The 27,097-nt window shown below is 40.9% G+C and overlaps 1 protein-coding gene across 1 annotated transcript in view; it reads right to left on the reverse strand.

Annotated features, from left to right (window-relative positions):
• Positions 1-1,703: 1,703 nt before the first annotated feature.
• The window catches only part of LOC135486566 (DNA-directed RNA polymerase I subunit RPA1-like), a 41,097-nt gene continuing 15,703 nt past the window's right edge, over positions 1,704-27,097 (reverse strand). The window contains exons 27-33 of the mRNA XM_064769441.1: positions 26,745-26,971; positions 26,292-26,470; positions 25,891-25,971; positions 25,237-25,404; positions 24,819-24,929; positions 8,142-8,334; positions 1,704-2,361 (exon numbers count right to left, since the gene is read on the reverse strand). Coding sequence (XP_064625511.1) covers positions 2,249-2,361; positions 8,142-8,334; positions 24,819-24,929; positions 25,237-25,404; positions 25,891-25,971; positions 26,292-26,470; positions 26,745-26,971 — 1,072 coding nt within the window. The 3' untranslated portion in view covers positions 1,704-2,248. The remainder of the gene's footprint in view (positions 2,362-8,141; positions 8,335-24,818; positions 24,930-25,236; positions 25,405-25,890; positions 25,972-26,291; positions 26,471-26,744; positions 26,972-27,097) is intronic.

Raw genomic sequence — 27,097 nt, forward strand, 5'->3', positions numbered from 1 at the left:
CTCAGACGAGCGGAATGCACATACCTTATTAGTGACTGGTGTCGTCTCTCGCGCCGGGGACAATCAAGCCGTCTGTTAACAGGGCAGCCAATCAGGTTTATCTTGCGAACTAATTCAAAATCACCTTGATCAGGAGCGCGGTGGGTCGACTTCCGTATACTTGATCACCGGCCCAGACGACTTCGGAAACCCTACTTGAATTGCTAAACGTTCCTCTCACGTTCCATAGGGAATGATGGATTTTTCAATAAGAACCTGTAGCTGTCCCGACGGTCTAAAACGGGTTATAGATTCTGCTCACCCCAGCAGCAACGATCGCTTAGATTCCCAGAGGTAGCCTCTGAATTTTATGACAGGAATTTGCATTAATACAAATCAGCACCTGTCTGTTCAGGTCTTAATCCACATCTCATGAAAGCTAGAGCTACAGAATGAACTGTAAAATTTTACTAAGCTCTGAAGCTTTCTTTGTTGGTATGCCTCCCACTTTAGACAATGGTATTGTAAAGCAATCATTTGCACTTTTGCAACTGGTTTACAAGTGCAGTACAACCTCTTTATTGCAGACACCGATGGGACTCGGGCCAACTCTTTGCCCAAAGTGCAAACAGGAAGCCATTGTTTTTGTATACTCTCCATAATCGTGAGGTGATTGGACCAAAATAGTTACCATGGTCCTTCTCCATAATTCAGAGTAGAGAGATGCCCGCAGAGGTTTTTGTCATTTGAAATGACTGGAAAAAATCGGGACTCAACGAACATGCCTGTTATGTGGGGGTGTCCACCTGGTAGAGGTGTCTCCACGGGGAGGTTCTGCTATATCATAAATAATGGTATCATATCATAAATTTGGTATTGCCATCCTTTTTGGCATAGGGCTATGAGATGAAGCTGGAGAAATTCGAGACCGACGATTGGGTGTCCACTGATCTTGATTGACAAGTAGTGTAAGGATATTTCCCTCACAATGAAAGGGAGAGGGTCCAATCCCGTTCGAAGCAATGTTCGACCTTGGAATGAAGGATCTGTACCATATTCTCCATCCCCAACAGAATTATGCTTAATTGGCGGTCTTGAAAACGATGTGGTCATTTCTCACGGCGATGAAAGTTACCTATCACCAGCTTGGAATTTTATGGATGATTGATATAATGGATCAGTCGACTAGAAGAGCAGGCCTTACATTCTCCTCGTTAAGATTCAGACCTCATGTGTCAGACTTCTGGGACTACATGAACCAAATCAAATCTTTCAAGAGGAAAATTTTGTAAAAATTGTTTTGAAGTCAAATCAAACTTAACTCCAATAAACAAATCTAGTATCAAATAACCAAATCAAAATGACTCAAGACGTCTTAATGTTTTTACCAAGAGGATAGGAATAATTTGATAAAACACTTGTACAGGTCTGGAGCAAAGACTTTCCAGAGGATGATGTCTCAAGTGAGATGTCTTTGAAGCTTTGAAGTGGTTGCCATAATGTCATCCTTTTCATTCCATCTGATGTGGGGGACCATTCTGATTATGGCATGTATTGGGTGACTTATATTAGTTGGCAGGCTCATATATACAGGGTATCCCAGAAATAACTTCCAATCAGATTGAACCGGTGCAACTTTGATTTTGGAGGAAAAGAAAAGAGAGAAAAAGAAATAAAGTATGATTTGCATTTATTAGCAAAATAAACAGTGCAAACCACATCATCTTCTCTTTAACTTTTTTTATGATTAATACAACAGTTGTCCTTAAACAAAACATGATTTTCGTTCATACAAAGCCTAGTTGATTTTCGTGCTTCTTTATTTTTTTATCTTTAAAACAACATATTCAATGCGGCAGATTATGAAATTTCTTTCATTCTTTCAAAGGAAAAAGATATTTTCGTGACTTTTCACTTTTGCTAAACAAATCTAGTTTGTAAAGTCAGCAAAAACAAAGTGCCCATGAAAATTTTGCAGTATCAGGATATTTATTCACAATTTTGTGCAAGGTTATATTTCAATACTCATGCAGGAAGGGGAAACTTAAGTCAAACTGAAGAATGTGTACATACATGTAATGGAGGACGCAGGAAGAGTACGGGAATATCCAATACATTTACAAATGAATGCGACCAACTTAGCAAATGCTGATCAGGTCAAAAAGCAACATTTCCCCAATAGTGTTTCAAGATATTTGCCATCGCTTCGAGGGCTGATAACTTCACTGGAAGACGCTGATACTACATGTAGATCCAAGGAGAAACTTGATCACCACTTTGGTTTGACGAGTGGCACAATGACCTCAAAACTTCCAGTTCCAGTGTAGACTGGCTGTCCAGTCACTATCCTTGCTGATGGTGACTGGAGGTTATCACGTGCACCTGTAACGATACAATTGTTACATTGAAGTTACTAAGGGAAATTTGAATTGCATGTGCTCCAGGGAAATTTGAATTACACGTGCTCCTGCAAAGTTATAATTGTTATATTGAGGTTATACATGTAAAGGGAAATTTGAATTACACGTGCTCCTGCAAAGTTACAATTGTTATATTGAGGTTATACAAGTAAAGGGAAATTTGAATTGCACGTGCTCCTGCAAAGTTACAATTGTTATATTGAGGTTATAAATGTAAAGGGAAATTTGAATTACACGTGCTCCTGCAAAGTTACAATTGTTATATTGAGGTTATACATGTAAAGGGAAATTTGAATTACACGTGCTCCTGCAAAGTTACAATTGTTATATTGAGGTTATACAAGTAAAGGGAAATTTGAATTGCACGTGCTCCTGCAAAGTTACAATTGTTATATTGAGGTTATAAATGTAAAGGGAAATTTGAATTACACGTGCTCCTGCAAAGTTACAATTGTCATATTGAGGTTATACAAGTGAAAGGAAATTTGAATTGCACGTGCTCCTGCAAAGTTACAATTGTTACATTGAGGTTATACATGCAAAGGGAAATTTGAATTGCACGTGCTCCTGCAAAGTTACAGTTGTTACATTGAGGTTATACATGCAAAGGGAAATCTGAATTGCACATGCTCCTGCAAAGTTACAATTGTTATATTGAGGTTATAAATGTAAAGGGAAATTTGAATTACACGTGCTCCTGCAAAGTTACAATTGTCATATTGAGGTTATACAAGTGAAAGGAAATTTGAATTGCACGTGCTCCTGCAAAGTTACAATTGTTACATTGAGGTTATACATGCAAAGGGAAATTTGAATTGCACGTGCTCCTGCAAAGTTACAGTTGTTACATTGAGGTTATACATGCAAAGGGAAATCTGAATTGCACATGCTCCTGCAAACATACAATTGTTACATTAATGTTACACCAAACCAATTACTTTCTATGAACACTTTTGAAAAGACCCGCATAGTTTTGGAAGACAGGAGTTTAGGACGGCATGTCCTTCATCTTGTCAAATAAGCCATGTAATTTTTATGGACGAGATGTGCGCCGGCTGCCATAAGTAGGCGGAATAACAGCCAGCCACTTCAATTTATCAAATGTCAGAATAAGTCGTTTCACTTGAATAGCAAAATGGAGAGGATCGTTTACTTCAGTCCGATGCCGCTGATAGAAAGCCTGGCCATGCGAATTCAATTTTAGAGAAATATCTTCCTAAATCCTTGGGAACTCGATCATCCATATAACGATAAAGGACACTGGGATAAGAGTTTGAGTTGAGCGTGCATCAAATCATGTCTGGCCCGTGACTAAGTTAAGATCGGAGAAATTGGCCCGTCTTTATTTGTAGAATGAATTGAGAGAATACTTCTAGAGACTATAATCCTTTTGATAAAATGAGAACCTCTTGGGGTTTTTTTGCATTTTTTCTTGCAATTTCTTCAAGTCGTTACTTTATTCATCCGACCAATGACAAGATCTTATCTCCGTCTAGCAAAAAACCTTAAGTTCAATAAAATGGTGGTCTCAAAGCAATTGGCAAGCACAAGTGTTGGGCTAAATTGAGCAAAAGTCTCAAGCAAATGAAATAGTTTGTTACAAAAACATCTGACAAACACACCTGTAACAGACTGGGTCCGGTTGTCAAGAATAAAGTTAGCTCATAACATCTAGCTGACATTCTGTTTCATGTATGTTACAAAAACAGTTAATTCACTTGAAGAAAAGTTTAAACAAGTTTAACTGTAATGATGTGAAATAGTAACATATTCGCTCATGAAAATATTTCTGGTTGCTGGATTTGTAAGAGTGTTTCTAATGTGTGATTCTGTCATAAATTACCAGTAAGTAACCATAAAGAAAATGTACTGCATCGCCGCTAGCTTGACATGATTACATCTTCCCAATATACAATCACCATACATATCACTCAATCAAATAATTGGTACTTATATCACACAGCTGTCAACAACGACAAATATTTGGCGCAAAATCGCCAAGAAATGTAATCTTTATTTGTTTGTGACAATCAAAGCAATAAATCGCGGACAGAAATGGAAATCTAATGGCGCACACCTCTTGTCCGCAACTGGCGTTATTCGAGAGTGTCATTTAACATTCACGAATCCAGACGCAATCTGCAGTAAGTCACCAGGAATGGGGCTTATAACGACACCAAAGGGCCATCCAATTTATTCCTGGTGTTCTCAATAAACTATGATGATGGTGATTTTACTGGTCCCCATGTCCCCAGGCGAGCTAAAAGGTTTCGAAAAGCCAGAAGGTAACCTAATGGAACTTCATCGCACAAGACTTTCGCAAAAATATCAACAAAGCTACAGTCCAAGTCACAAATGACATCAGTCCTGCTGAGTGCTACAGACTGCCTTGCTTGCCTCAGAATGTACGACCTTATGCCCCAGGCCCAGAACTGCCATGCTTGCATCAGAATGTAAGACCTTATGTCCCAGGCCCAGAACTGCCATGCTTGCCTCAGAATGTAAGACCTTATGCCCCAGGCCCAGAACTGCAATGCTTGCCTCAGAATGTAAGACCTTTTGCCCCAGGCCCAGAACTGCCATGCTTGCCTCAGAATGTACGACCTTATGTCCCAGGCCCAGAACTGCCATGCTTGCCTCAGAATGTAAGACCTTATGCCCCAGGCCAGAAACTGCCATGCTTGCCTCAGAATGTACGACCTTATGTCCCAGGCCCAGAACTGCCATGCTTGCCTCAGAATGTAAGACCTTATGCCCCAGGCCCAGAACTGCCATGCTTGCCTCAGAATGTAAGACCTTATGCCCCAGGCCCAGAACTGCCATGCTTGCCTCAGAATGTAAGACCTTATGCCCCAGGCCCAGAACTGCCATGCTTGCCTCAGAATGTACGACCTTATGTCCCAGGCCCAGAACTGCCATGCTTGCCTCAGAATGTAAGACCTTATGCCCCAGGCCAGAAACTGCCATGCTTGCCTCAGAATGTACGACCTTATGTCCCAGGCCCAGAACTGCCATGCTTGCCTCAGAATGTAAGATCTTATGCCCCAGGCCCAGAACTGCCATGCTTGCCTCAGAATGTACGACCTTATGTCCCAGGCCCAGAACTGCCATGCTTGCCTCAGAATGTAAGACCTTATGTCCCAGGCCCAGAACTGCCATGCTTGCCTCAGAATGTACGACCTTATGTCCCAGGCCCAGAACTGCCACGCTTGCCTCAGCATGTAAGACCTTATGCCCCAGGCCCAGAACTGCCATGCTTGCCTCAGAATGTAAGACCTTTTGCCCCAGGCCAGAAACTGCCATGCTTGCCTCAGAATGTAAGACCTTATGCCCCAGGCCAAGCACTGAGGGAAAGTATTAAAGAGCCACCCCCATCTTTTATAAGTTAGAGTTAGAAAATCTGCCAATGTCAAATTATTAAGTAGGAATGCAACTAGGACATAGATAGGCCAGGAAAATTAGCTGTTTCGCCAACAATTACTAATTGGTCACTTTGGATGCCACAGCAGTGTGCCAGGGACAGACTGATCCATTATTAGCGGATAACTGGGCTAATGCCGCCTGATCTGAGCTGAGACGGCAATTTTATTGTTGACCAAACACATCAACTGAGAAGCTAACTGCATGCATAATGAGATGAGGTAAATGTCAAGGTCAGCATATTGTATGCATGTCCCACAGACAGGGCTTAAAGGCCCAAACGCTTCTCAATTGGATTACCATGGCAATCTGCCGTGCGTTTTAGTCATTTTTATAAACAAAACAGATGCAGTCGTGGCACAAGTCTTTATTTAGACTACAATGTAGCTGAGTGTGGTAAAAATAACTAAATTAATGATTACTTCTCATGCAGCTCATTGGCTACATAATAATCAACTACCTGAGGGGAACTCGAAACTGCTAACATTTATCAAGGGAAGTTTATTCCGCCTTAGGTTTTGACTGGGACGTTCAAAACTCCCCATTTTTAAAGCGTTTTGTGATAGATTTCCTTTAAACATCGTTATGAGGTTTTATAATGCTAAACATATTGGTGAAACTGGTTTTGAGAACGAGGGTCACTCATCAGCTGTTGTCTCAAATTGATTATTTCTAGCCAATTTATGCTATCATTTGAGCCAACACCCCAGATATTTCCAGGGCGGGAAAAATGTCCCCCTTGGGCATAAATGTGTCGTCGTTGATCAGACTGGGATGATTTATTATTCCAGAGCGGTCATCAAAATATCGTAGATTTCCTCCGCTGGACAATATACATCATCCAGTACTTTGTAACACGTGGGACAAATGTCTTTGGTTCCATCTTATTCAGACAAATTGATATCCCCGCTAACTATTTGTTGGGACGTTGACATTTCCAAACGACCCAAGCTTGGTTTCTACAGCAGTGGGGACCACAAGTAAACATGCAAAACTGCTCGTCTTTTTAGAGGCGTTGGATTAATTTCGATATAAGTTACCAGTATTGGGTCGACAACTGTTGTAAAATAATCCATAATGGGAAAAAAATCACGTGAATTTTGTTTTCTACACCCCAGTTTAAGCAGACACGTACCATGAAAGTACATCAAGTGACCTGACTGCCCCAGTTGCCATAAATCCATAATGAAGTTGTCTAATCAGACTGATCACGCCTGGATCCATCTATCCACCCTAAGCCTAAAATCCCCCTAAATCTCAAACAAATGACTTTCGTTATCTTTCACAATTTTCCCGGAATTTTTGAGAAAAAAACGTAACATTTTTCCTATAGGAGCATGAAAATCACAACAAGATGACATGAGATACATCCCAGCGTCTGATGAAATCTATATGAAAGGGTTAGTTGAACATCCAATTTTTATATACTGGTCTGATTATGAAATTAATATTGGGTGCTGAGCGATGGAAATGTTTTCAATTGGGTTTTCGGAAAGGCTCTGCCAGTCATCATATACCACTGGAAAACCAGAATGTCTCAAACTATCAGCAGCTTGCCACAAACGGGCTATAAACACACAACCACTGCTAGACAGGCGAAAATGAAATGTCTGTAAAGCGCCCCGCAACTTTGAATTTTTTTGTTGCAGTGACGTGTGATCAACAAAACTCTCATTTGCGATGGCCATCACAAGGGTTTTTTTTTTGGGGGGGGGCAGTTTTATAGTGCCTTAAACAAATCGACAACCATACATTCATTCATTTCCAGCACACCAAACTTCGCCAACAATAAGAAATGATAACATTTCAATTATAAAACTGCTCAAAGCGACCAATTACAAAACTTGATTAAAACGAACAGCTTTTAATTCATTGGTGACATTTCTATCAACTTTGGCTGATATGATAAATTCATAATATTGATAGAGGACATTTTGACTTGCTGAAAAAAGATTTGGATAAAACTTTTTGAGTCAAGTAAGTGACAGATTTCATCATAAACGATAATAGAATGAATGACACATTTCATGAAAGCAAATGTAATTGAAATCTAAACAAACTTTTATAGATTTTTGGGTCGTCCTATCATAACTGGGACTTCCTTTTATAGATGTCTAGACACTCTCCAAAGCTATAACAATTTTCGTCAGGGGCAACCACAACACTAAACTGGACCAAAGAAAAGCCAAAGCCATCTTGTCATGACATGATGAAGTGCTCTATCAACGGCCCTCAATGGTAGATATGCCTTTCATGCTGTAACTTTCAAGTTTCTTCATGATCTTTGAATGAGCACAACAAATACAGCAAAGTAAAATTTACCAGAGATTGTAGCGTCCCTCAAGAAGTGCATGGTGGTTTCAAAAGTCATCTTCTGTAGTGGTGAGGCATTCGATTCAATGCCGTGCCGATTAAAGGGCTTGTATTGACCTTCAAAGGTCATGTAATCGGCGATCAAGGACAGATGGCGGTAGTCGACATTGATGCCATACGCAGCGAACACATCTCTGATTTCCTGAAAAGATAGAATTGGGACATTCAGTTTAAAATCTTGTAACTTCTTGCCGCAGCTTCTTCTAAGCCAAGGCACGGCCCTTCAAAACACACAAAATCACTATAAACTTAATATCATTATATGAACTTTACAAGCAGTTATCTTCCAGTTAAGCCCATTTGGCGAAACAAAAAGTTGAAGTTAATGCCTAACTATAAAGCTTGAAGAACCCGGCCCAAAGATGTCACAGAAAACTCCACAACCATCCAACCATATTAGTTTTTTCTCTTCTCGCTAAATCCACCCATGGGGCAATCCGACACGATTGTTGGGACGGACAAAAAATTGATTAAAACCAAGCAAGTGTATTGACAGAGAAGAAGACATTTGATAACAAGAATTGATCTTCGATATGAAGATTTGCTGTCCAAGTCATGAGGCTATCGTGTCTCCGATGTTATCGTGTTCAGTTGTGACGCAATGTGCCCTTTGTGTTCTAGTACTTTTACAATTTTAAGCCCCGGGATGTTCCTGAGAAAACACCGGTCATAGATTGGTTGGGCCATAGAGTCTTCTTTAGAACAATTTGAGTTAGCTTTTGTTGCTTTGAGTAGAAATTGAAGAAAGCTCCACAGAACTGAGCAGCAAAATTAGTGATATTTGGGCAAATGGTGAACATGAATCCCCTTTAGATAATAACCACAACTATCCTAAACAGTTTCTACAATGCCCAGGAAGAACTTGTTCGGTTCTAATCATCAGGAACGATACAGATAGGGTTAAATCACAAAAAAAAGATTTGGCAAAATCAATTTCAGCGGAATATTACACTAGTCTGGGGAGTCAATTTACAGATAAACCGTGGACCAAAGGTCCATCCCTGATTGCCAATTTTAAGACGTGCTCCTCGGGAGCTTATCGGAACTTTTTGCCGTCGGGATCGAATAATGGCCGACGCTGGCTGGGTCAAGCTGAAGTAGAAACACAATCAATACCCGGCCAGTTATTGGAACGATTATGTATATAGCGTAAATTTAATATTCAGAAGATTTTGCTCGCCTTTTCTTCTCAATTTTCCCAATGATTGGTAAAAATTGAGGCAAAAAGACAACTTTATGGGAACGATGGACGGATTCCTGGCTGTTAAGTATAGCTGTAACTGGTATTTCTCGGGGGAAACTTTGCCAATAATTGAATTGGGGGAATCAAAACGAACCGAGATAATTCATTATACAAAGAAAATATTGCATTCTTTCATAAAAATTTTCAAGAGTATGCAGAAAACTCGGATTGCTGGTTTGACCTGAATGTGGTTATACCCATCGCTTTACAAACAGAAGAGGAGTGAAATGTACCACAAATTCAACTTCATTACAATTCATCGCGGCGCAGCACAACTGCCACACCACATTCTATCATACAGACACCAACGGTCGTCCGACATCCCGACCGCACCATGACGGCCAATACTTTGCATCGATTACCCAAATTAAACTGTCATTTTGACATTGTTATTCCTTGTAGGATATTAGCCGTATCGAGGGATCGGTCTTGTAACCAACTCTGACATCAGTAACATCATCTATTGATTCTGTAAGTTTCTACCAAATGATATTTTGATTCCATGTCTGGATGATGGATGAGTTTGAGCTAGCGGTCAAGGTCAAAGAAATGCCGGCGCTAGTCACACAAGGTTTAGAATGAAAAACGACATTGTTAATTAATGCAATGGTACGTCCGCTAAACAAAAGTGACTTTCCATGGACACAAGCCATTTTCACTATAATCAAAACTTAATTTCATTGAATAAATTGACACAAATAGAGTTTGACAACTATCTGCTTTATCTTTAAGTGGCTGAAAGCATTATGCATCAACATTATTTTTGAAGTTTTCACAGAAGGACTTTTTGCCACAATCAATGGAAATACCCAAGGAGGATACCAAAAGTGCGTATCAACGGAGTTCATATATCGCGTGTGAAGAGGTTACGTATATAAGGCACATAATTCATCGGAACCTCTTCCATGAAGAATGAAATGGCGTCATTTGGATGATTAAAGGGAACTGAAACCGCCAAGCCAGTTCGTATGACCTCGTTTTCATTTCCCGCGTATCGGGTGATCAGAACGAGGCATGAATGAAACATGGTGCCTAGCTGTCAATCATTGAGTGACGTCACTACTATGGAATTTACTACGAAAACTAATGAATGAAAGCTCGCATGACTCACGTGATTCTCACATGATCCTCAATAATAACAAATTGAACTGCGCATGCTCGGGCACTGGGGGCGGAGCTACAAATCTGAACACGAATAGGAAGTTGGAAGTTTGACTTTCTCGGGCGGTGAAAGTCGAAAAGTTAAATAAATCGCTCGGCGGTTCCAGTTCCCTTTAAGCAGCATCCCAGGACCCAGGTGCAGGTGCCAAGTCATCTCAAGACCAAAACTGATCCATCAGCTACTGTATCAAAAGCTTGTAGGTCAAGATGGGAAGACCGGCACTAAACTTGGGTTGTTGCCAAAGCTCCTTGTTTATCATCACAGTTCCCACACTGCGTTGAGTAAGATCCACAGCTAATAAACTTGAGCATGACTGCAACTCATGTCATATACTGCCCATTGCCGAAGACAACTTCACAAATTCTTGGCAACTAGACGAATTCTTGGCAAGTTGGCTCATTGAGGAAAACAATTTATGACACCCTGGCTGTCGAAGTAGACAATCAGACAAGAAGTGTGGTGAGACGGCCCATTTGGGATGTTGTCAATCAGCAATATCGGTCGTAAAGTGTCTGCCTGATCATCAATATCTCCTCCATCTACTGGGCCTGCACCCAACATCCTCCAAACACTGCCACACATGGTACAAATGGTGCAATATTCTGTATTGCCGACCGTCAGTGAGAGCAGTCATTCTCTGGTTGTCAGCCAAATCGAATGACGAATACTCGTCCACATTTGACATGGCAATAAGCCATCTCGTGGCTTTGACACAAGACATCAATGTCACACTCTGCCCCAACTAAATATTGCTCGTTTTCTTCTTCTCTGCCTTGTCTTCATGTATGACGGAATTGAGCATATCAGCCACACTGAATGATGTGGGCAAGTTTGGCTCGGACAGCTGATGGGGGCTTGTGGTATTCGACTCGATGACTCGACGACGCGATGGCTCGATGACGCGATCGTTGCTATGGATTTTGCTAAAATACGGAATCCCATGATCCTGGTCTCCGGGCTACCGCTGCAACAGCAGAGGTTTTAGCTCGGCCTTTCCCATACCCAGCTACGGTATGTGGAAGGATGTGCCCCTCCCCCCCCCCCCCAGCCATGGCCACTGAAGATTGGTCCCCGCGATTGATTTTGATATTTAAAGGACTCGCGGAAGTTTCATAGCATGCAAAATGACTGGAGATTTAATTGACAAACAAGCTTCTAGTGGCCAATGTCAGATGTCATGTGGTAGTCTGTCAACAATCGGAATTTCGCATATGTGCAGTTTTTTAGACTCAGTCACTCAGTCCCTCTTCCGTCCCTTGACATCTCCCCCCCCCCCCCCCATACATCAGCCCCTCTACATGCTTTCCGAAATTGGTGGCTTGCATTGGAACTGGCCTAACTTTTTCCCCCTTGTCCGTCATTAAAGGCATTCAAGTGTGTTGGTCAACCATGACTATCTCCTTTGTCCCTCCACCACAGGCCTAGTTTCCCCTTATGACATCACTATTTCGGACACTCAGCGCCCCATTTCTGGAAAGGTGTATAGGACATTTAATATTGCCGTGCTGAACGGATATCCAGAGCCAACCTTGTCTCCAGGAACTCGCGTGTCATTTTAACATTGGAATTTCTGCTCGTAAAGAACCTGGGTAGGAGGTTGATCTGAACCAGCTATATTTAGGTGTATTTAGCTGTATTGACGGTAAAGATACCAGTGGCTTGCATAGCAACATGGCGCATGGTTTTATCAAAAATGCGAACTTGTAGGAAACGAAAAATGGTCGGATTAGATACGGTGAAAACAGCTGGAAAGGGGTTGGTAATGATCGGTTCTTTTTTATTTTCCTCCACTTATGATTCTATGTATAAATTACAGTCCAAGCAGTGATATTCTTTAAAAAGATTCCAACTTGATCGCGTCATCGAGTCATCGTGTCGTCGAGTCATCGAGTCGAAAACCACAAGCCACTGATGGGTGGTCATCCAGTGTCATATTCTGCCTAGGCTATGTTTCTTTACCCCTGTACTGTCCATCTCTGATGAGAGCATTCCTTAGTTAATCAGCCATATTGACTGATGCATATTGGGTCGGATTGGTGCTGACAGGCCGATGGCCAGAGTACATACATCTGCTAATAACTTGGTTAACTCAAGGGGGCTCATGTTTGGTTAGTATGCCTGGCAATGCCAAGTGAGTGCTATCAACAAGATTAGATGTACGTATAGAAAGCAATGCTACTGCTTTCATTCGTGCCAATTCACCAAACCTCAAAAGTACATACGTAGAGCACCAACGTGTGGGCCTTGGTGACCCTGGAGGCTGCACTTGTGTCGACAGGAGTATTGATTGACTCCTGGTAGTTCCTACCATGCAGAGAGGTTTCAGGTGAGAAGCTAGACTCAACTTGGACTCATGACCAAAGACGCTGGTCATCAGCCCCATCACGCGCCATCATATCGAATGCCCATGCATTTTCACGATTTCATTTCATGGAAAGAAGAATGAATGGAATTGGTGATCCTCACATCTTCCTACCACCAACTGTATAAACCCATAGGCAGACTTGGCTCATTCTTGAGGCTGAATCACCACATCTTAAGATGCAACAGGTTGGAGTACTGTGATTCAGAACCTGGAATCCGTCCAGGTCAAGTCCTTCAGACTGACCGAACATGTCACGAATATCAATTGCTCTGAATGTGTGTCAAGACAGCTCATGTAAGACAACTGGTACTGATCTGAATCACCATTAGATGATCACACAGGTGGCGGTGATTCATAAATGATGGTACAGCTGAGTCCACCTCCATAATTCATCCCAGAGGATAGGGAGGTCATCTAGCCGAGGGACCTTGGCTACTGGGTTTGCCAAATTTATGAAAATACCAGTCGAGTGCAGTACAGTTAACTAGTACAGTAGAAGAGCGCTATATAAAACATTTTCATTCTCTATTTGTTTAACAGTCATTTTTTGAACTTTGATGAAACATGGCAGCACATCTATCCAGTACACACCAAGATCGAGGAAAAAAAACACAGTCATCCTGTGCCTTTTTTCTCCTGCTTTCAGGACTAACACATTCACTTTCAACCCATGTCAGACGCTTTTTCAACTTCTTCTCTGTGCTTAGACGTAATACAATGGTAAACATCTTGACAAACAAGGCTCTAAGATTGCAACGTACTTAGTACACCCAACCTTTTTCTGCACTTCAAGCAAAGCAGGGTCAATTCCGACAGGATTGGCAAATTTCGACTATCGAATAAATCATATCATCTCAACCTCTGCATAACCGAGTTAGGCTCGGTTATCCACATACAAGTAATGAAGCATTGGTAAATCTCATTTATATTCCGAGTATTATTGTTAGGATGATTCCCTTAGCCAAAATCAATTATTAGGTCTAGCATTGGCAAGAATGAACACAGCGTCTTCTGCACAAGCAGACATGACCTGTGTTGAAGTTGAGAGAGGGGACGTCAAGAAACTCTCTTTGCAAAGTTTATTTCCAAGCCATCAATTCATTACACTTGAACCCTCCCCCCCTCCCAAACACAGCTCTCAATATTTGAGAGTTGATGACAATGAGAACATGCACGAGGGAAGTCCAAAATTGGGTCAACTACTTTCAGGCATCACTTTATCATAAACAGCGTATAAAATTTATGTTCTCTGGATCCACTCTCAAAGTTTTGCAAAGTTTGCTTTTGAAAACTTCCCTATCTAAATCATCTCCAGACATTTGGCAATTTACTAACAATATTGTTTTCGTTTAAGCTATTCTGACTGCAACATCTTATATAGCCATTCTTCTCCAACGAGCATCGCAATTTCATTATCAAATAGAACCATCGCCAACAAACGTCAGACTTGAGTTCCATTCTCATTGAGTGCATGGGAATTGCGCATTCTGCGTCCAGCGAGCAGTATAATCTTCAAACTCCAGAGATTCTGACAGTCAAGGCAAATTAGGCCCCTGCGGATTAGTTGATTGCTGCCACGACCACTTGAGCCCGTCTAGATATATAAATTATATTAAATGTGTGTCTAAGGATTACATACGCGGTGAAAAATTCACAAAATCGTTGCATTCATCATGCGCAGCGGGATTGCAAGATTATTTCAATATGAATAGATGTCATTTTCTTTCCGAATTAAGTACTTATTTGACTAACGAACGACTTGTTCGTTAGGGGAGGCCTCTTTGTATTCTTGGGAACAAACAAGGATTCATTATCTCTGAATTTTCCAGCGGAGCATGATATTATATAAGTTTCGTCTGTTCGTCTAATGACACCCTCAGGAACTTATCATGCATGATGTTTTTACTAGACAGCTTGATATATGTTATATGTAACTCTCGTAGCGAGTTATGCCATTTTGTCCAGTGACCAAACTATGATATGCTAATCCGATATTCCACAATTTCCTGGGAACATTGGAAGTGGCATGTTAAAGACGACCAAATATGAGTTCACAACCTTTCTTTTAAGTTCTCTCTAATATTTTGAAAGAGGTCAGATTTGTCTGAAAAAATAATTCTCTAAAGTCGATATTATGTCACCAACCATCCTAAATTGTGCAAGACTGATCATCTGATTCGCCCTCTAGTGAGATGATAAGGAACTATGGTGATAGCCCTGACCATCATCTGTTGAGGATGACCAATAATTGTCATCCTAGGACAACTAATATGCAAATGATGGAGAAAGTTGTTACTATAGACAAGAAATAAAATGAGACAGCAGCTGCACACTTCGTTGTTATCTTTTTAGCAAGAGGGCTGTTTATAAGTCACTCGATCATGCTCAACTGATGGTCACTTAATACTGGAACTATAGATTGATGAATCCCGTGACATGAAAGTGGGATGAGCATATGACTTAACAATTGGCCCAAACTCCCATGGTCCAGCGCTATACAACTTCTAATTTCACCATAAAGCAGACGTTACTTCAGGCCCTAATTTGGTAGGCACACTATCACTCGTCCCCAGAGCACATTTATGGCCACACGCTCGCCCAGCTAAAGCATAATTAATCTGAACTCGTGAATACCAATAATCTTGGGGAAGGAAGCATGATTTGTTTCTTGGACAGTAACTGAATTCCGTTGCAACTTCAACAGGAAATGTGCTAATTTCCACCGGGATAGATCACTATGACTAGCTCAGTACGCGTTCAGGAATGGCTTCTTTCTATTCTTTATGAGGTCATTGCCCCGATCTACCAATGGTGACATAAGCCAAGAAGAGGCAGAATCTGCAATACACAGAGCAGCCATATCTGCATTGTGTGGTATACTATCCATTATTGACTGTTTAAGTTCCTTGTCACCAAACTGACACAGCTTCTGGATGGCCAGAAATTCCTGTTCAGAGGTGTTAAGTTGGGAATCTTGTCCATGCGTCAGGACATCATCAACGGTCATAAGTTGGGGTCGTTCCCACCAGGAGCAGTCATCTTTTTAGCAGAGCATCATTAGATGTGCTCTATGTTCTGTGCTCACTTTTTGCCCAACACTAATTAGCAAAGGCCATGGTAACTGAACCTTAAGCCTACTCCTCAATAAAGAATTAATCTTGATTAGTGCGGCCTCCGATGGGACACACGAGAACCATCAAGACCACAAAATGCAATTTGCCATGCTGACCAGACACGAGTTCTCTCGCTATGACAAACTGGTTGTGAAAGATATTGGCCATGGCTTGGCCATTATGGTAATTAATCAAACTTTTGGAAGTGCAGAGAGACTAGAGGGAGATCTCTAATCAAGAGTAGAGCAACTTCCTACAAACCGGGATTAAGGGTCATTTGACCACTGCCCCAAGAGCTTGTCAAAGCTTAAAGTTTATAAAACCAGTCCTCAATTTATCCCAACCCAATACATGTATAATAGTCAAACAACTCAAGTAGGTTTTCCACGTTAGATCACACTAGTGATTGATCTTTGGCAAGGCAACCCACCAAACTGCAGATCGAGGGGGTTTTCGGGGCCCAAGACCCAATCACCAAATCACCCTCATTTCATATCATAGCATTGGAAACGGCCCAAAATTATTCATCTTCAGGGAATGGTTTCAAGATTTGAATAAACAGATAACATATCGATTTTTTAAACAAATCCACTCTTCTATTTAACAACCCCCATCCAAGAAGATTCTGATAGAAAATGATCCCCTCGTCTGACAGGGGTGAATTGTTTTCTCTCAGCTAATTTCACAGCAAAAGCCACTTAGAAGTTTAATTACATTTGCTAGAGGCGATGAGCTTTAACAGTGACAGTTCAGTTATCGACAAGATCCTACTGAATGCCAAGAGCGTGGGCGGCCCTAACGTATTATTGGGGATAGAAGCTGGCAATGCTATCACACCACTGTATGGTTTGTATTATCCTTATTTCCCTTTTTGAAGGGAGTACACCAAATTATGATGGGATCATATTTTCTCTCAAGAAGGAAAATCTTGGTTACACTGATGCAGTTCCGTCACCCACATATAGAAATTTTAGTGTCTATCCCTAATGTTACTTTTTGTATTCTTGAGGGGACTTGATACTCAGCACACCATCTCCCTAGCTATACACTGTGGCCCAGAATTATTTTCCCTCACACAATGGATACACAATAGAAGTCTATTGTCCAAAGGAAAACAATTCTGGGCCACCCTGTAGATAACCACATTCTACCACACATACATAAACTGTATCAGTTGAAATCAAGTTTGATGTTCATGTGATTCACCAGACATAAAACATTTAAGAGGAAAACTTTCAAAGCGACGTCAATTTTCCAAAGGCACCATTAGGCTAAGAATATCGACAGGCTATAGTCTATAAACAGTTTTTTCACACGCAAACTAGACATATTTGTACGTAATCAACCTAACAGTGTTCAGCAGAGGACCCGAGGGAAATGAAGCTTCCACTTCTTGTAAAAACTGCAATACGACAACTTTACACAGAATCTCTCGTTGTACGATCAAAGTATGATTGGGCACATCTCGGGTAATTTAAATGCGCATGCGAAAAACAAATTAAACGATATTTGATTGATTTGATCTCATTCGGAACGGCGCTGTCTGCTGGGAATGGATGATCCAATCAGAGATATATATGTCAAGTCGTCGCGACTGTTCCATCAGTCAACCATCCTCAACAGATAGATTAAGATCAGATGTAAACTTTTGTTGACTTTTGAAGAAACACGCAATGTTGAATTGTTGGGTTGTGAAAAGCAAACTAAGGGAAGAAATGAGAAGAACTCTAAACACATTATGCAATAACATCGCTGTTTATTTGAATATTTGGATGGGCCAAAGCGGCTTCCATGGGACTAGAATTCCAAGCTCGTCACAGTCCTTCAAGTGAGATGTAAAACCGGGGTTTCCTATATCTGGAGTCTATGCCAGGGCAAGCCAAATCACCCCACCGAGTGAGAACCTGAGTAGTTTGCGTGGACTTCACCTCAGACAGAAGACAGAGTCACATGACCAAATAACCCAACTGATGCCTGATCGTTAAGTGGTGCGTAAAAACACTCATCTCGCATTAGAGAAGGAGTAACTCCCTGCCTTGGTTCACCTCCAGGTGCCAAGCCACCGCTGAAGAAGAAGAAACACAACTAATAGAGGGTAGCACTTTCTATTGATATTCCCAACATCTCTCAAGGATTTGATTTCTGGACTGGATCGTTGATGGACAAAAGCTTCAGCGCTCCACATGTCAGTAGATGACCTTATATAACACTGGCAACAATATTATTCAGCGATTCCACGGGTTACATGAATAATGCCATTATCCGCCTAATAGTGAGGAAATTTACTTTAGAATCCATGTAAGTGATAGAATATTAATGACCCAGAGCGACTAATGCTGATGGACCTTTGAACTGGATTACTCCAGTTTGATTGCATTGGATGACTTATTCATGCCGGACTCAAATCGAATCGAATCTCTAGGTGAATACTCAACTTTTCAGGGGCACACAGTCAATGAAAATTGAATTTCAGCGATATACAACGCCTCTGGGCTGCGACTGGGAGATGGTTGATTTATTGTTCATGGGCCAGAATTCCATTGAAAGATGTTCAGTAAACTTCAAAATTCAATACCTTGGTCAAATCACTTCAAGGTCTTCAGTGATACATTGCTTTAATGATATTTTAACACAATGTAGTACACAGGGGGAAGCTACATTTCACTGTTTGTTTTATGAAATTCCATTGAGAATGAAGCGAGACATGGAAGTCCCAACCATGATACTTTTTGCCGTACAGTGCAGGTACTGAAAGTCCCCAAATTACTAATTTATGCTAATCCCTGTGGTCATTGACAGAAAACATTGTGACCTCCTTTTATTGGCAGACGCAATGACTGAGGGACTGTTGTTTTACTGGCAAACAGAATCAATTCTAAATCAAATCATCGCTTCATTCTCTCGAATCAAGTTTAGACCAAATCAGACAGCGACAGAACACTTAGTTCGTTAGGCTCTGATTCCCAATGACTCAGCGTCAAAAAACCTCACCCAGTCACATGGGCAGCGATTTCAAAAAGGGCCAGGTCATTGTGGTACAGATAAATCCTTTGGGACACTCGATGAAAATAAGCCAGCCACAAATACAGAAAATAGCGGATAATATCAATATTGTATGATTAGGCATTGTTTGGTTCGAGCAGAAAGAGGATGGGGAGATGTCTCTTGGGGATTTAGATTGCCTTAGGTTCTCGTGCTTATAACATCATACTTGGCGTTTATTGTTACGGAGTGATTCTTTATCACGGTCGCACTACATTCATGTGCCAGAATATAGAATACTCTAATGAGAAATTACGAGACCGCATATCTTAACCCCTTATATCGCCATCAGATATAATATGACATATTGAAGGTTATAACTATCGGCGTTTATTGTGTGGAATGTTGCGAATATATAAAACTCTATTGATGAGAAAAGATGAGGCTGCAATCTTAACCCCTGGTGGCCGCCACCAGACAACATTTCACAATCATGAAATAAAGTGACATTGTCTCGTACGAATTCTCAATTAGATTTTTCGGTTTGCTGAAAGTCATGTACCGGCCGAAAACCTCACGGAAAAATTTGGCTTTCTAATATCTGCACTGAAAATAATCCTTCCTTAGGTCACCTTTGATACGAATCAGAAAAACTCACATGTAGCCAGGGCGTGACTTCACTCCCAAACCGGTCTCAGGAATGCCTTAAAAGGTCTCTCTTTCAAGTTCTCAGCCACCGTAAGTAATGCATGAGGCGCATGACAAATTGGTAGAACTCCTTCAGATAGTTTTCGATCACTTGAAAGTTTAGAACGAATTTTCATAGTTTATTCAAAGGACAGAACACATACAACATGTAAATATATGTACATGTTATTGTCTTCAGAAAAAAGTGATTCATCACCAGGGACATCATTTTTAAAATCACAAGGTGATATTACAATGTATATTGAGTTGAAAGCTGGGACATTATCATGTTATCAGCTTTTATAAACAATATTGGGTGATTTTCTATATAAAGTACAGGTAGGGGGAAAGGCCATGAGAATTTGACAGCTTGGTGTCGCCAACTGACACACTGTCTATCAAAATTGAACATGTTGAATTATGTGTACATTTTGGGGCCGACTTGAATATTCAGAAACTGTCTTTGTGACTCCTTTAACAACGTAGCCCTATTCTAGTACAATGAGCCCAATTTCATCTGCGGCGGTCTGTTATAGAGCCAGTATAAACAGCTATAACGGCGACTGCCACTAAATGGTCCTCAAGGAGTCGGGACTTGACCGGCAGTTAAGACATACTTGTGGCGATCGGGTGATGGTTAGGACTGAATATGATTCGATGAAGGGGACCACATGTTTGATTTCCCCCGAGTGAGAACTCATCCAGCAAGTAAAAGAGATTGACCCAACTTTTTCAATCTTGACTGTGAGCACGTCTGTCCTTTATAGATATAAAGAGGGAAAGCGATATGGCCAGTCAAACGATGGTAACAAATACCAATCTGCCTTGAAGAAGTTGCAGCAAACCCAAAAATATTTTGAATTTTGTGAAACTGCAACTATGGCATACCTTTATTTTTGTGTTTTGACAACCCTGTAACAGAAATTTTAATCAGGTTTTCTTTTCGCAACAACGTGTGATGCACGATTGATGTTGAAATGTGAAAAAAACGCAAAAATAAAAGCCACACAAACAATTCTGGTTTGACACTATAATCTAGTGAGGTGGGGTTCTCGATCAAAAAACAAACATCCGGACGACAAGACACTGAACAATGAACCAGTTACCGACCCAACCGATGCCAGGCAATGAACCAATTCATCACCAAGTATACTTTTTAACTTGCATGCCATTGCATCACAAAAATGAACACCAGCAAAAAACCAGCACGATTAAGGAGACTTTCAATGGCTTAGAGATTATGGCCTGTTACTTTGCTCCATAGTCTGACACCACAAGGGAAATCTTCGTCTTGGAAGAGGCGCTTTAAAGTCTCATCCGTCTTGCCGTGATCATATTAAACCATGTTGACCACTTTGTTGGCAAACTTTCGGCAATAAAAATTGTCAAGTAGGTGGACGTGATTCATGTTTAGGTCCAGAGAATTGAGAAGCCATATTTTTGGGAGATTTTATTGGCCTACAGACAAAAATTTGGCCGAATCCTGAAAGAAATGCAAGTAGCCACAAACCCTAAGCTGACCACTGAGGTATTTCCATATGATCACATCATATTGGGTGCTAGTAATAAGCATGAAATATACCAATCTGTATATGTGGTCCAAACAAAACACTGATTTATTCATACGTTAGAAAAACATCCCGTCACCCAAGCCGGAGACGTCCGCAATTGCCTTGGGACTGTGATATACAGAATAATGAATATTACATCAAACACGCTGATACTATTCCCACCCATCTCCAGAATTCATCGCCTCCATAAACAACAATTTGCCAGCTGAGTACTGGTTGTGTGAGGCAAGTGGTCTGTTCGCACATCAGTCAGACTTTTTTGTTTTTATCATCAGACAAATAGTGGGATGGGGAATGTTACTCCATGGGATAACACCCCTCCCCATCAAGGCTTAATTTGGCCAAAACAATAATTTTACCATATAACTCCCTTTATTTTTGAGAGCCTAATATTTTCAAGGGGGTTAGAATCGTGAACTTTAGGGGTGCAAAAATGCTTAAATTTTATGATTTATCATTAAGAAATGCAGTACATATGTACATTCGTGGCACAGAAGACATTTTACATATGACAGGCCTATGTGACATGACTCAATCAGCTTGACAGCCTCAATGCCTCAATGAGGTATAAATTCACAGCTGATGAATCTATGCAATTTGGATTTAATACAGCCACGCCATACATGTACTTAAAATTTCTACGTTCCATTTTTTTATTAAGAACCTAAAAATCAAGGAATGCGACAACTCTGGCCTAAGACGCGGACTTCCGCTATCATGAGACCAGTCTCCTCGCACCTTTCGAGTATTCATGGTGGGCGGACATTAACATTCATGGCGAGTCCCACGGTATTAAGGGGCTCATTTATGGAGGGTGGTAATGTAATCAGGCTGGCAAAACACTGCGGTGATTGCTGACGTGGTGGTCGCTGATTGCCATGTTGCAGGGTGAGAAGACAGTTGGCCACGGCAAACTCACAAGTCCTCGGTGGCAAGATAAAGCCGGGCACAACATTACAAATGCTACGATATCACGATATTTTTCCAATGTTATCGCCTGGCAAATTTTATGCACATGACAGAGAATTTCGTTAGAGACTGAATGTTGGCAGTGACTTCTGCCCGAAGAGAAAGTCGCTGATGTTGTTGTACTTTGTTTTTCAATATCGTTTCAAAAACTTGGGTCACACAGCGATTTCAGCGGCCATTGCACGACCGAGTCCAAAGTAAAATTAAGACATCTTCTGCGTCCATATCAACGCAACTTATTCAGGGTATCTTACCCTTGTTCTCAGTGGACTTCTTCAAAGTCAACCCAGCATGATAATTTTGGTCTTGATGGACTTCTTACAAACAGTCAGATGCTTTGTTTTCTTTGAACCAAAAGATTTCTGTCAGACAACCATTGGGGCTGATAAACAAGTCAGTCGAGACACATAACTTTTCTAGATAGTATTTTATGTATAACTTTAAATGAGAATGATGCGGGTTTTTTTATTGAAAATGAGTCGGCTTTTCTCCCAGACTGCTAAACGAATTTCATAATCTAAGGCAGTCTAGACCGAAGGAGACCCCAATATTGCATATCATAATTTTAAACATAGGAATTTACATAAATCTTTCATTGTGTATCAAATATAAATCCCATGTTAGATAAATGGTGTCCTTGCGAAGCAATTTCTCATTAATTAATATGAAGTTAAATCAAAGCAAGGAGAATTCTATACGTGACCGGCTGAAAATTAATTGGAAGTATTTCACACAAGTATTCAGTGGAGGGGTCCGTGAGGAAATAATGAATAGACCACAGGGGGGGGGGGGTCTAGGGGTCTGTTCCCAGGAAGATTTAAGTGAGAAACATGTATTTCCCAGGTATCTGTGGACTAAAATCACAACTAGGTATTTGCTTCTAGGGGAGAGGTGCCTAAAAAATATTTCTTCTCCAAAAATGGTGGTGTGCACCTCTTGTGCTCCCGATCCCCTTATCAGCCAATGGACCAGAAGACTAACTTTAAAATATCTCAACAAGTTCATTCAGGGAAAACCGATTATGGATTTAGTATTCTTACATGAAATACAATCACAGCCCACCCCACCACCACCCCCAATTCTCTATAAGGTTCTGACCACACAGTGCCGAAATCTCCAGAATGACAGCTTGTGGTTAGGGATGAACTGGTTGGAATAATCGACCCAAGGATTCAGGTTCCTGAGACAGAAACATATGGGTCTGGAGTAGACAGCTTCCAGTATGATATGATGGTCAGGCCAGATACATACAAGCAGACAGAAACCCAATCCGCCTTAAATAGAGAGATGGAATTATCATCTGAGGATGGGATTGTATCAAATGACATGGAATATTTTTACTTCATATTACCAAGACAAACAATTTTTCTTCTTCTTGATATTATACAATTACAATTGCATTTCTGTGACTGACCAACACCACTCTATATTATCAATAGGGCAAACAGCTGACACTCCATTCCCTCTCAAGTATTTTGGTTATGACAACAGCAAAGGCAACATTTGGAGTACCAGTATTCTCGTTGGAATGGGAAAGGTTCAAATGGCTAATTAATATTTCATACAACCACGTTGACAGGCACGTCAGCCAGAGTTAATGCTCCAGCTTGCCCAGTCTGGGACACTCATCTCCATCACTGAATCATTCAGCGAGAATCAGTTCATTCTGAAACTAACGAAGCATAGCCCCAGACAAAAATGTTATCAAAACTAGTCATCAGATTTTGGTTGACCATTTTGTTATCATCACTGATTAATGTTCAATACATAATATCTGCCAGGTTAACAATAAATCCGGTCATATTCCCAACCCGGTCATATTCCCAACCCAGTCGCATGACTTTTCCAAAGGACTATGGTAGAAACAGCACACTCCCCAAACTGAGGTTTACCCGGCATGCTCACAACAAACTGATTTTGAAAATTGCACAGATTTTAAAAGCGAATAATGTGATGGCATGAACGGTACAGTCAGTCGACGCAATGGTCCAGCCAATGGACACACCCTAATCAGACCACTGCTGACACCTGCAAACAACCTAGTGAACCATGGTAGAGGCTGACATCTATTTCCATTACAAGAAACTGAACAGACCCAACCAACAGTACCGCAATCCGTGGCCTGGCGATTGTTAAAGTGAAGTTCTTCCTACATTCTGGTTGTGTTGTTGTCCACAAACAACTGATTTGGGACAAAAGGAAGTCACCATTAAAACATTTAACAGTAGAATCTCTTTCTGTTTTGTAGGTAAAAAGTTTGATAGACAAGTAAAATCAAACTCCAACACCAGTACTTCTGAAACCTTTTCAAGGTTGACCTCATGACTTCTCAGCACAGCAAAAATTTACAACGCTTCAACTCAAATTGTGAGAAAATTAAGGGTTCACATTCACATCTGTCGATCAAGCATACAAAGATGACTACCAATTTATTTTCAGGAGCTACAGGTTCCTAAATACTGAAAAGGGCGTGTGACATAAAACACCTGACCACTTGTATGACCTCTAGAAATGATACGACAAGATGATCTCACCTTGATGATGACCCGGCAGGCAGCTTCGATACCGTAAGTGTGGTATATAGCATGGATTTCATTACAGTAGAGTTGATTCAGATCCAATAAGTCACGGTATTGGAACACCGCCTGAAATGGAAACAAGGACGATATTAGTTGGGAGGGGATTCAACGAGTACTGATGGGATTAGCAGAAACTGAAATCTCTGTATAAGTTGGTGGAGAAAGGTTAAGTTGTCCTTGTCAACCCATTCCAACCTACATGTACATGTAACCATACATTTAAAAATAGTATGCCTGTTCGGATAACATTGTTTTATCAAATTCCCACTTAATCTTACACTGTATTGAAATAACCTTGAAAACGGGTAGCCTTGAAAACCAGATGAAACCGAGGACTGCCAGGTATCAAAAATGTCGTCGACTCAGTTCTTACCGGAATATTCACGCCCTCTGTCTTCATTATCATTTGGCCCTCGCTCCCTGGTTTCCGGCTCGTGCTAAGAATTCCGCGAGTGATGCGAGGAGTTTCGTACATTACAATCTTTCTTGCAGCTGCTTCAAGTAATGAAGTCATATCAACCTTCTCCTTTTGAATGTCAGCCTAAAAAAACAGAAAATGTTTATGAAATCCATCATTCGGTCAGGAGAAACAGGAGTGGTGAACCACACTACATGAATATATTTTTTAAAATCTCTTTCAACAGTAACTGCTTTAGCCTAAAAGTACAGAACCCTCCGTAAAAGGGACATCCTTGGGACTGAGAGTTGCTCTCATTTATAAAGAGGTCAGCTTGAATGAAAATGACAAATTTGGGACTTCAATCAGTGTCCTTAATAGAAAGTTGTCCTGCTCACAGAGGTGTCCACCAGGAGAGGCTCTTCTCTTAGTCTACTTCTTTACTTTTATCAAGCTTTCTAAGGGAACATGCAGGCAACGACAACAAGATTTCAAAGCTACAGGTGACATCATCGTCAAATACTTGATGAATTCTGGCTTCATATTTTATTAGCTGCCACAAAGATGACATCCAGAGTATGTACCACTGTCCACAGCACATAGGCCAAACACAATGTCGGAATTGTTTACCTTGAAGGTGATCTCGCACCAAAGTTCATTTTCTGCATCATACTTGTAATCTTCAACCATCGTTCCGAGATTTAATACTCCCTGAAATTACAGTATGACAACAGACTTAAGTTACTTTAATCCTTATTCCTAATTCCAAATATTCACGACTCCAACAAAATAGTCATTTCTGATTATCGAATCGCGGGAAGGCAGTTTGCACACTATACTTCAAGTAGCTGGCAGCTCACCAAACCGCATTAACAAGAGCTACCAACCAGCCTTGAACCCTCAACCTTCCTTTCACAAAGGGGAGGCCTTAGCCACTAGGACATCATGTTTGGTATATGCATTTGTCAACTTACTGTCTCTGTACATGTGGAAGAACAATAAACTTTGATTTCATTTGCTATTTTACTCACATTTATTCTCCGGTGATCCATCTCTTTAACTTTCTTCCTCTTTCGTTTTTTAGCAGACGACACTTTGGCATTTGAATGTTCCATCAGATTATCACTGTCAGAGTGACCTTCACCTTCGTCAGAGTCGTCTGCTTCTTCTTCATTTTCGTTTTCATTCTGTTCAACATCAGAACCTTCATCTAGAAAGTTAATTTGAGAATATATTTTGAGAAATTTGAGAATTTTCAATGAAATAAAAACAGTTAAGTCAGACCAGGACAAGAATTTAAACCCGAATTAATTTACTTCTATGCTATGTGATTGCTCTATCAAGCATTTATTTTTTGTCACCGGGTACAACACAAGGAATCCCTGCTTTACTTCTCACTCAGAGGACAAGTATCGAGATAAAGTGACCCGTCCAAGTTTACACGCAATGTAGGGATTTCATCAAAACACAAAAAGATAACCTACCATCGAACTCCTCAAGGACCTCATCTTTCTCCTCTTGCTCTCCATCATAGTCCTGCTCATCGGCGTACCTCTTTCGCGTTTTAGACATTGTGGCATCACCGTCATACTGGTCGTCATCCGAGAGATGATCTGCCTCATCCTCAGCCGTGGGGGTACTGCTTGCGGCATCCTTGGGCGCGTCTTTAGCAGAACTCGAACGGAGCACTGACTTGAAGGATGTCAGGAGCCTGGAGGAAGGGGATGACAAGTGATGACATTTCATTCCATGTACAAGATCAATATCCAAGCTTTTGAAAATTTTGTACACTCGACTCACTGCATAGCTACCAAAGGCAGCTTTTTGAACAATGCTA

Source organism: Lineus longissimus, chromosome 4, assembly GCF_910592395.1.
Source record: "Lineus longissimus chromosome 4, tnLinLong1.2, whole genome shotgun sequence".
NCBI lineage: Eukaryota > Metazoa > Nemertea > Pilidiophora > Heteronemertea > Lineidae > Lineus > Lineus longissimus.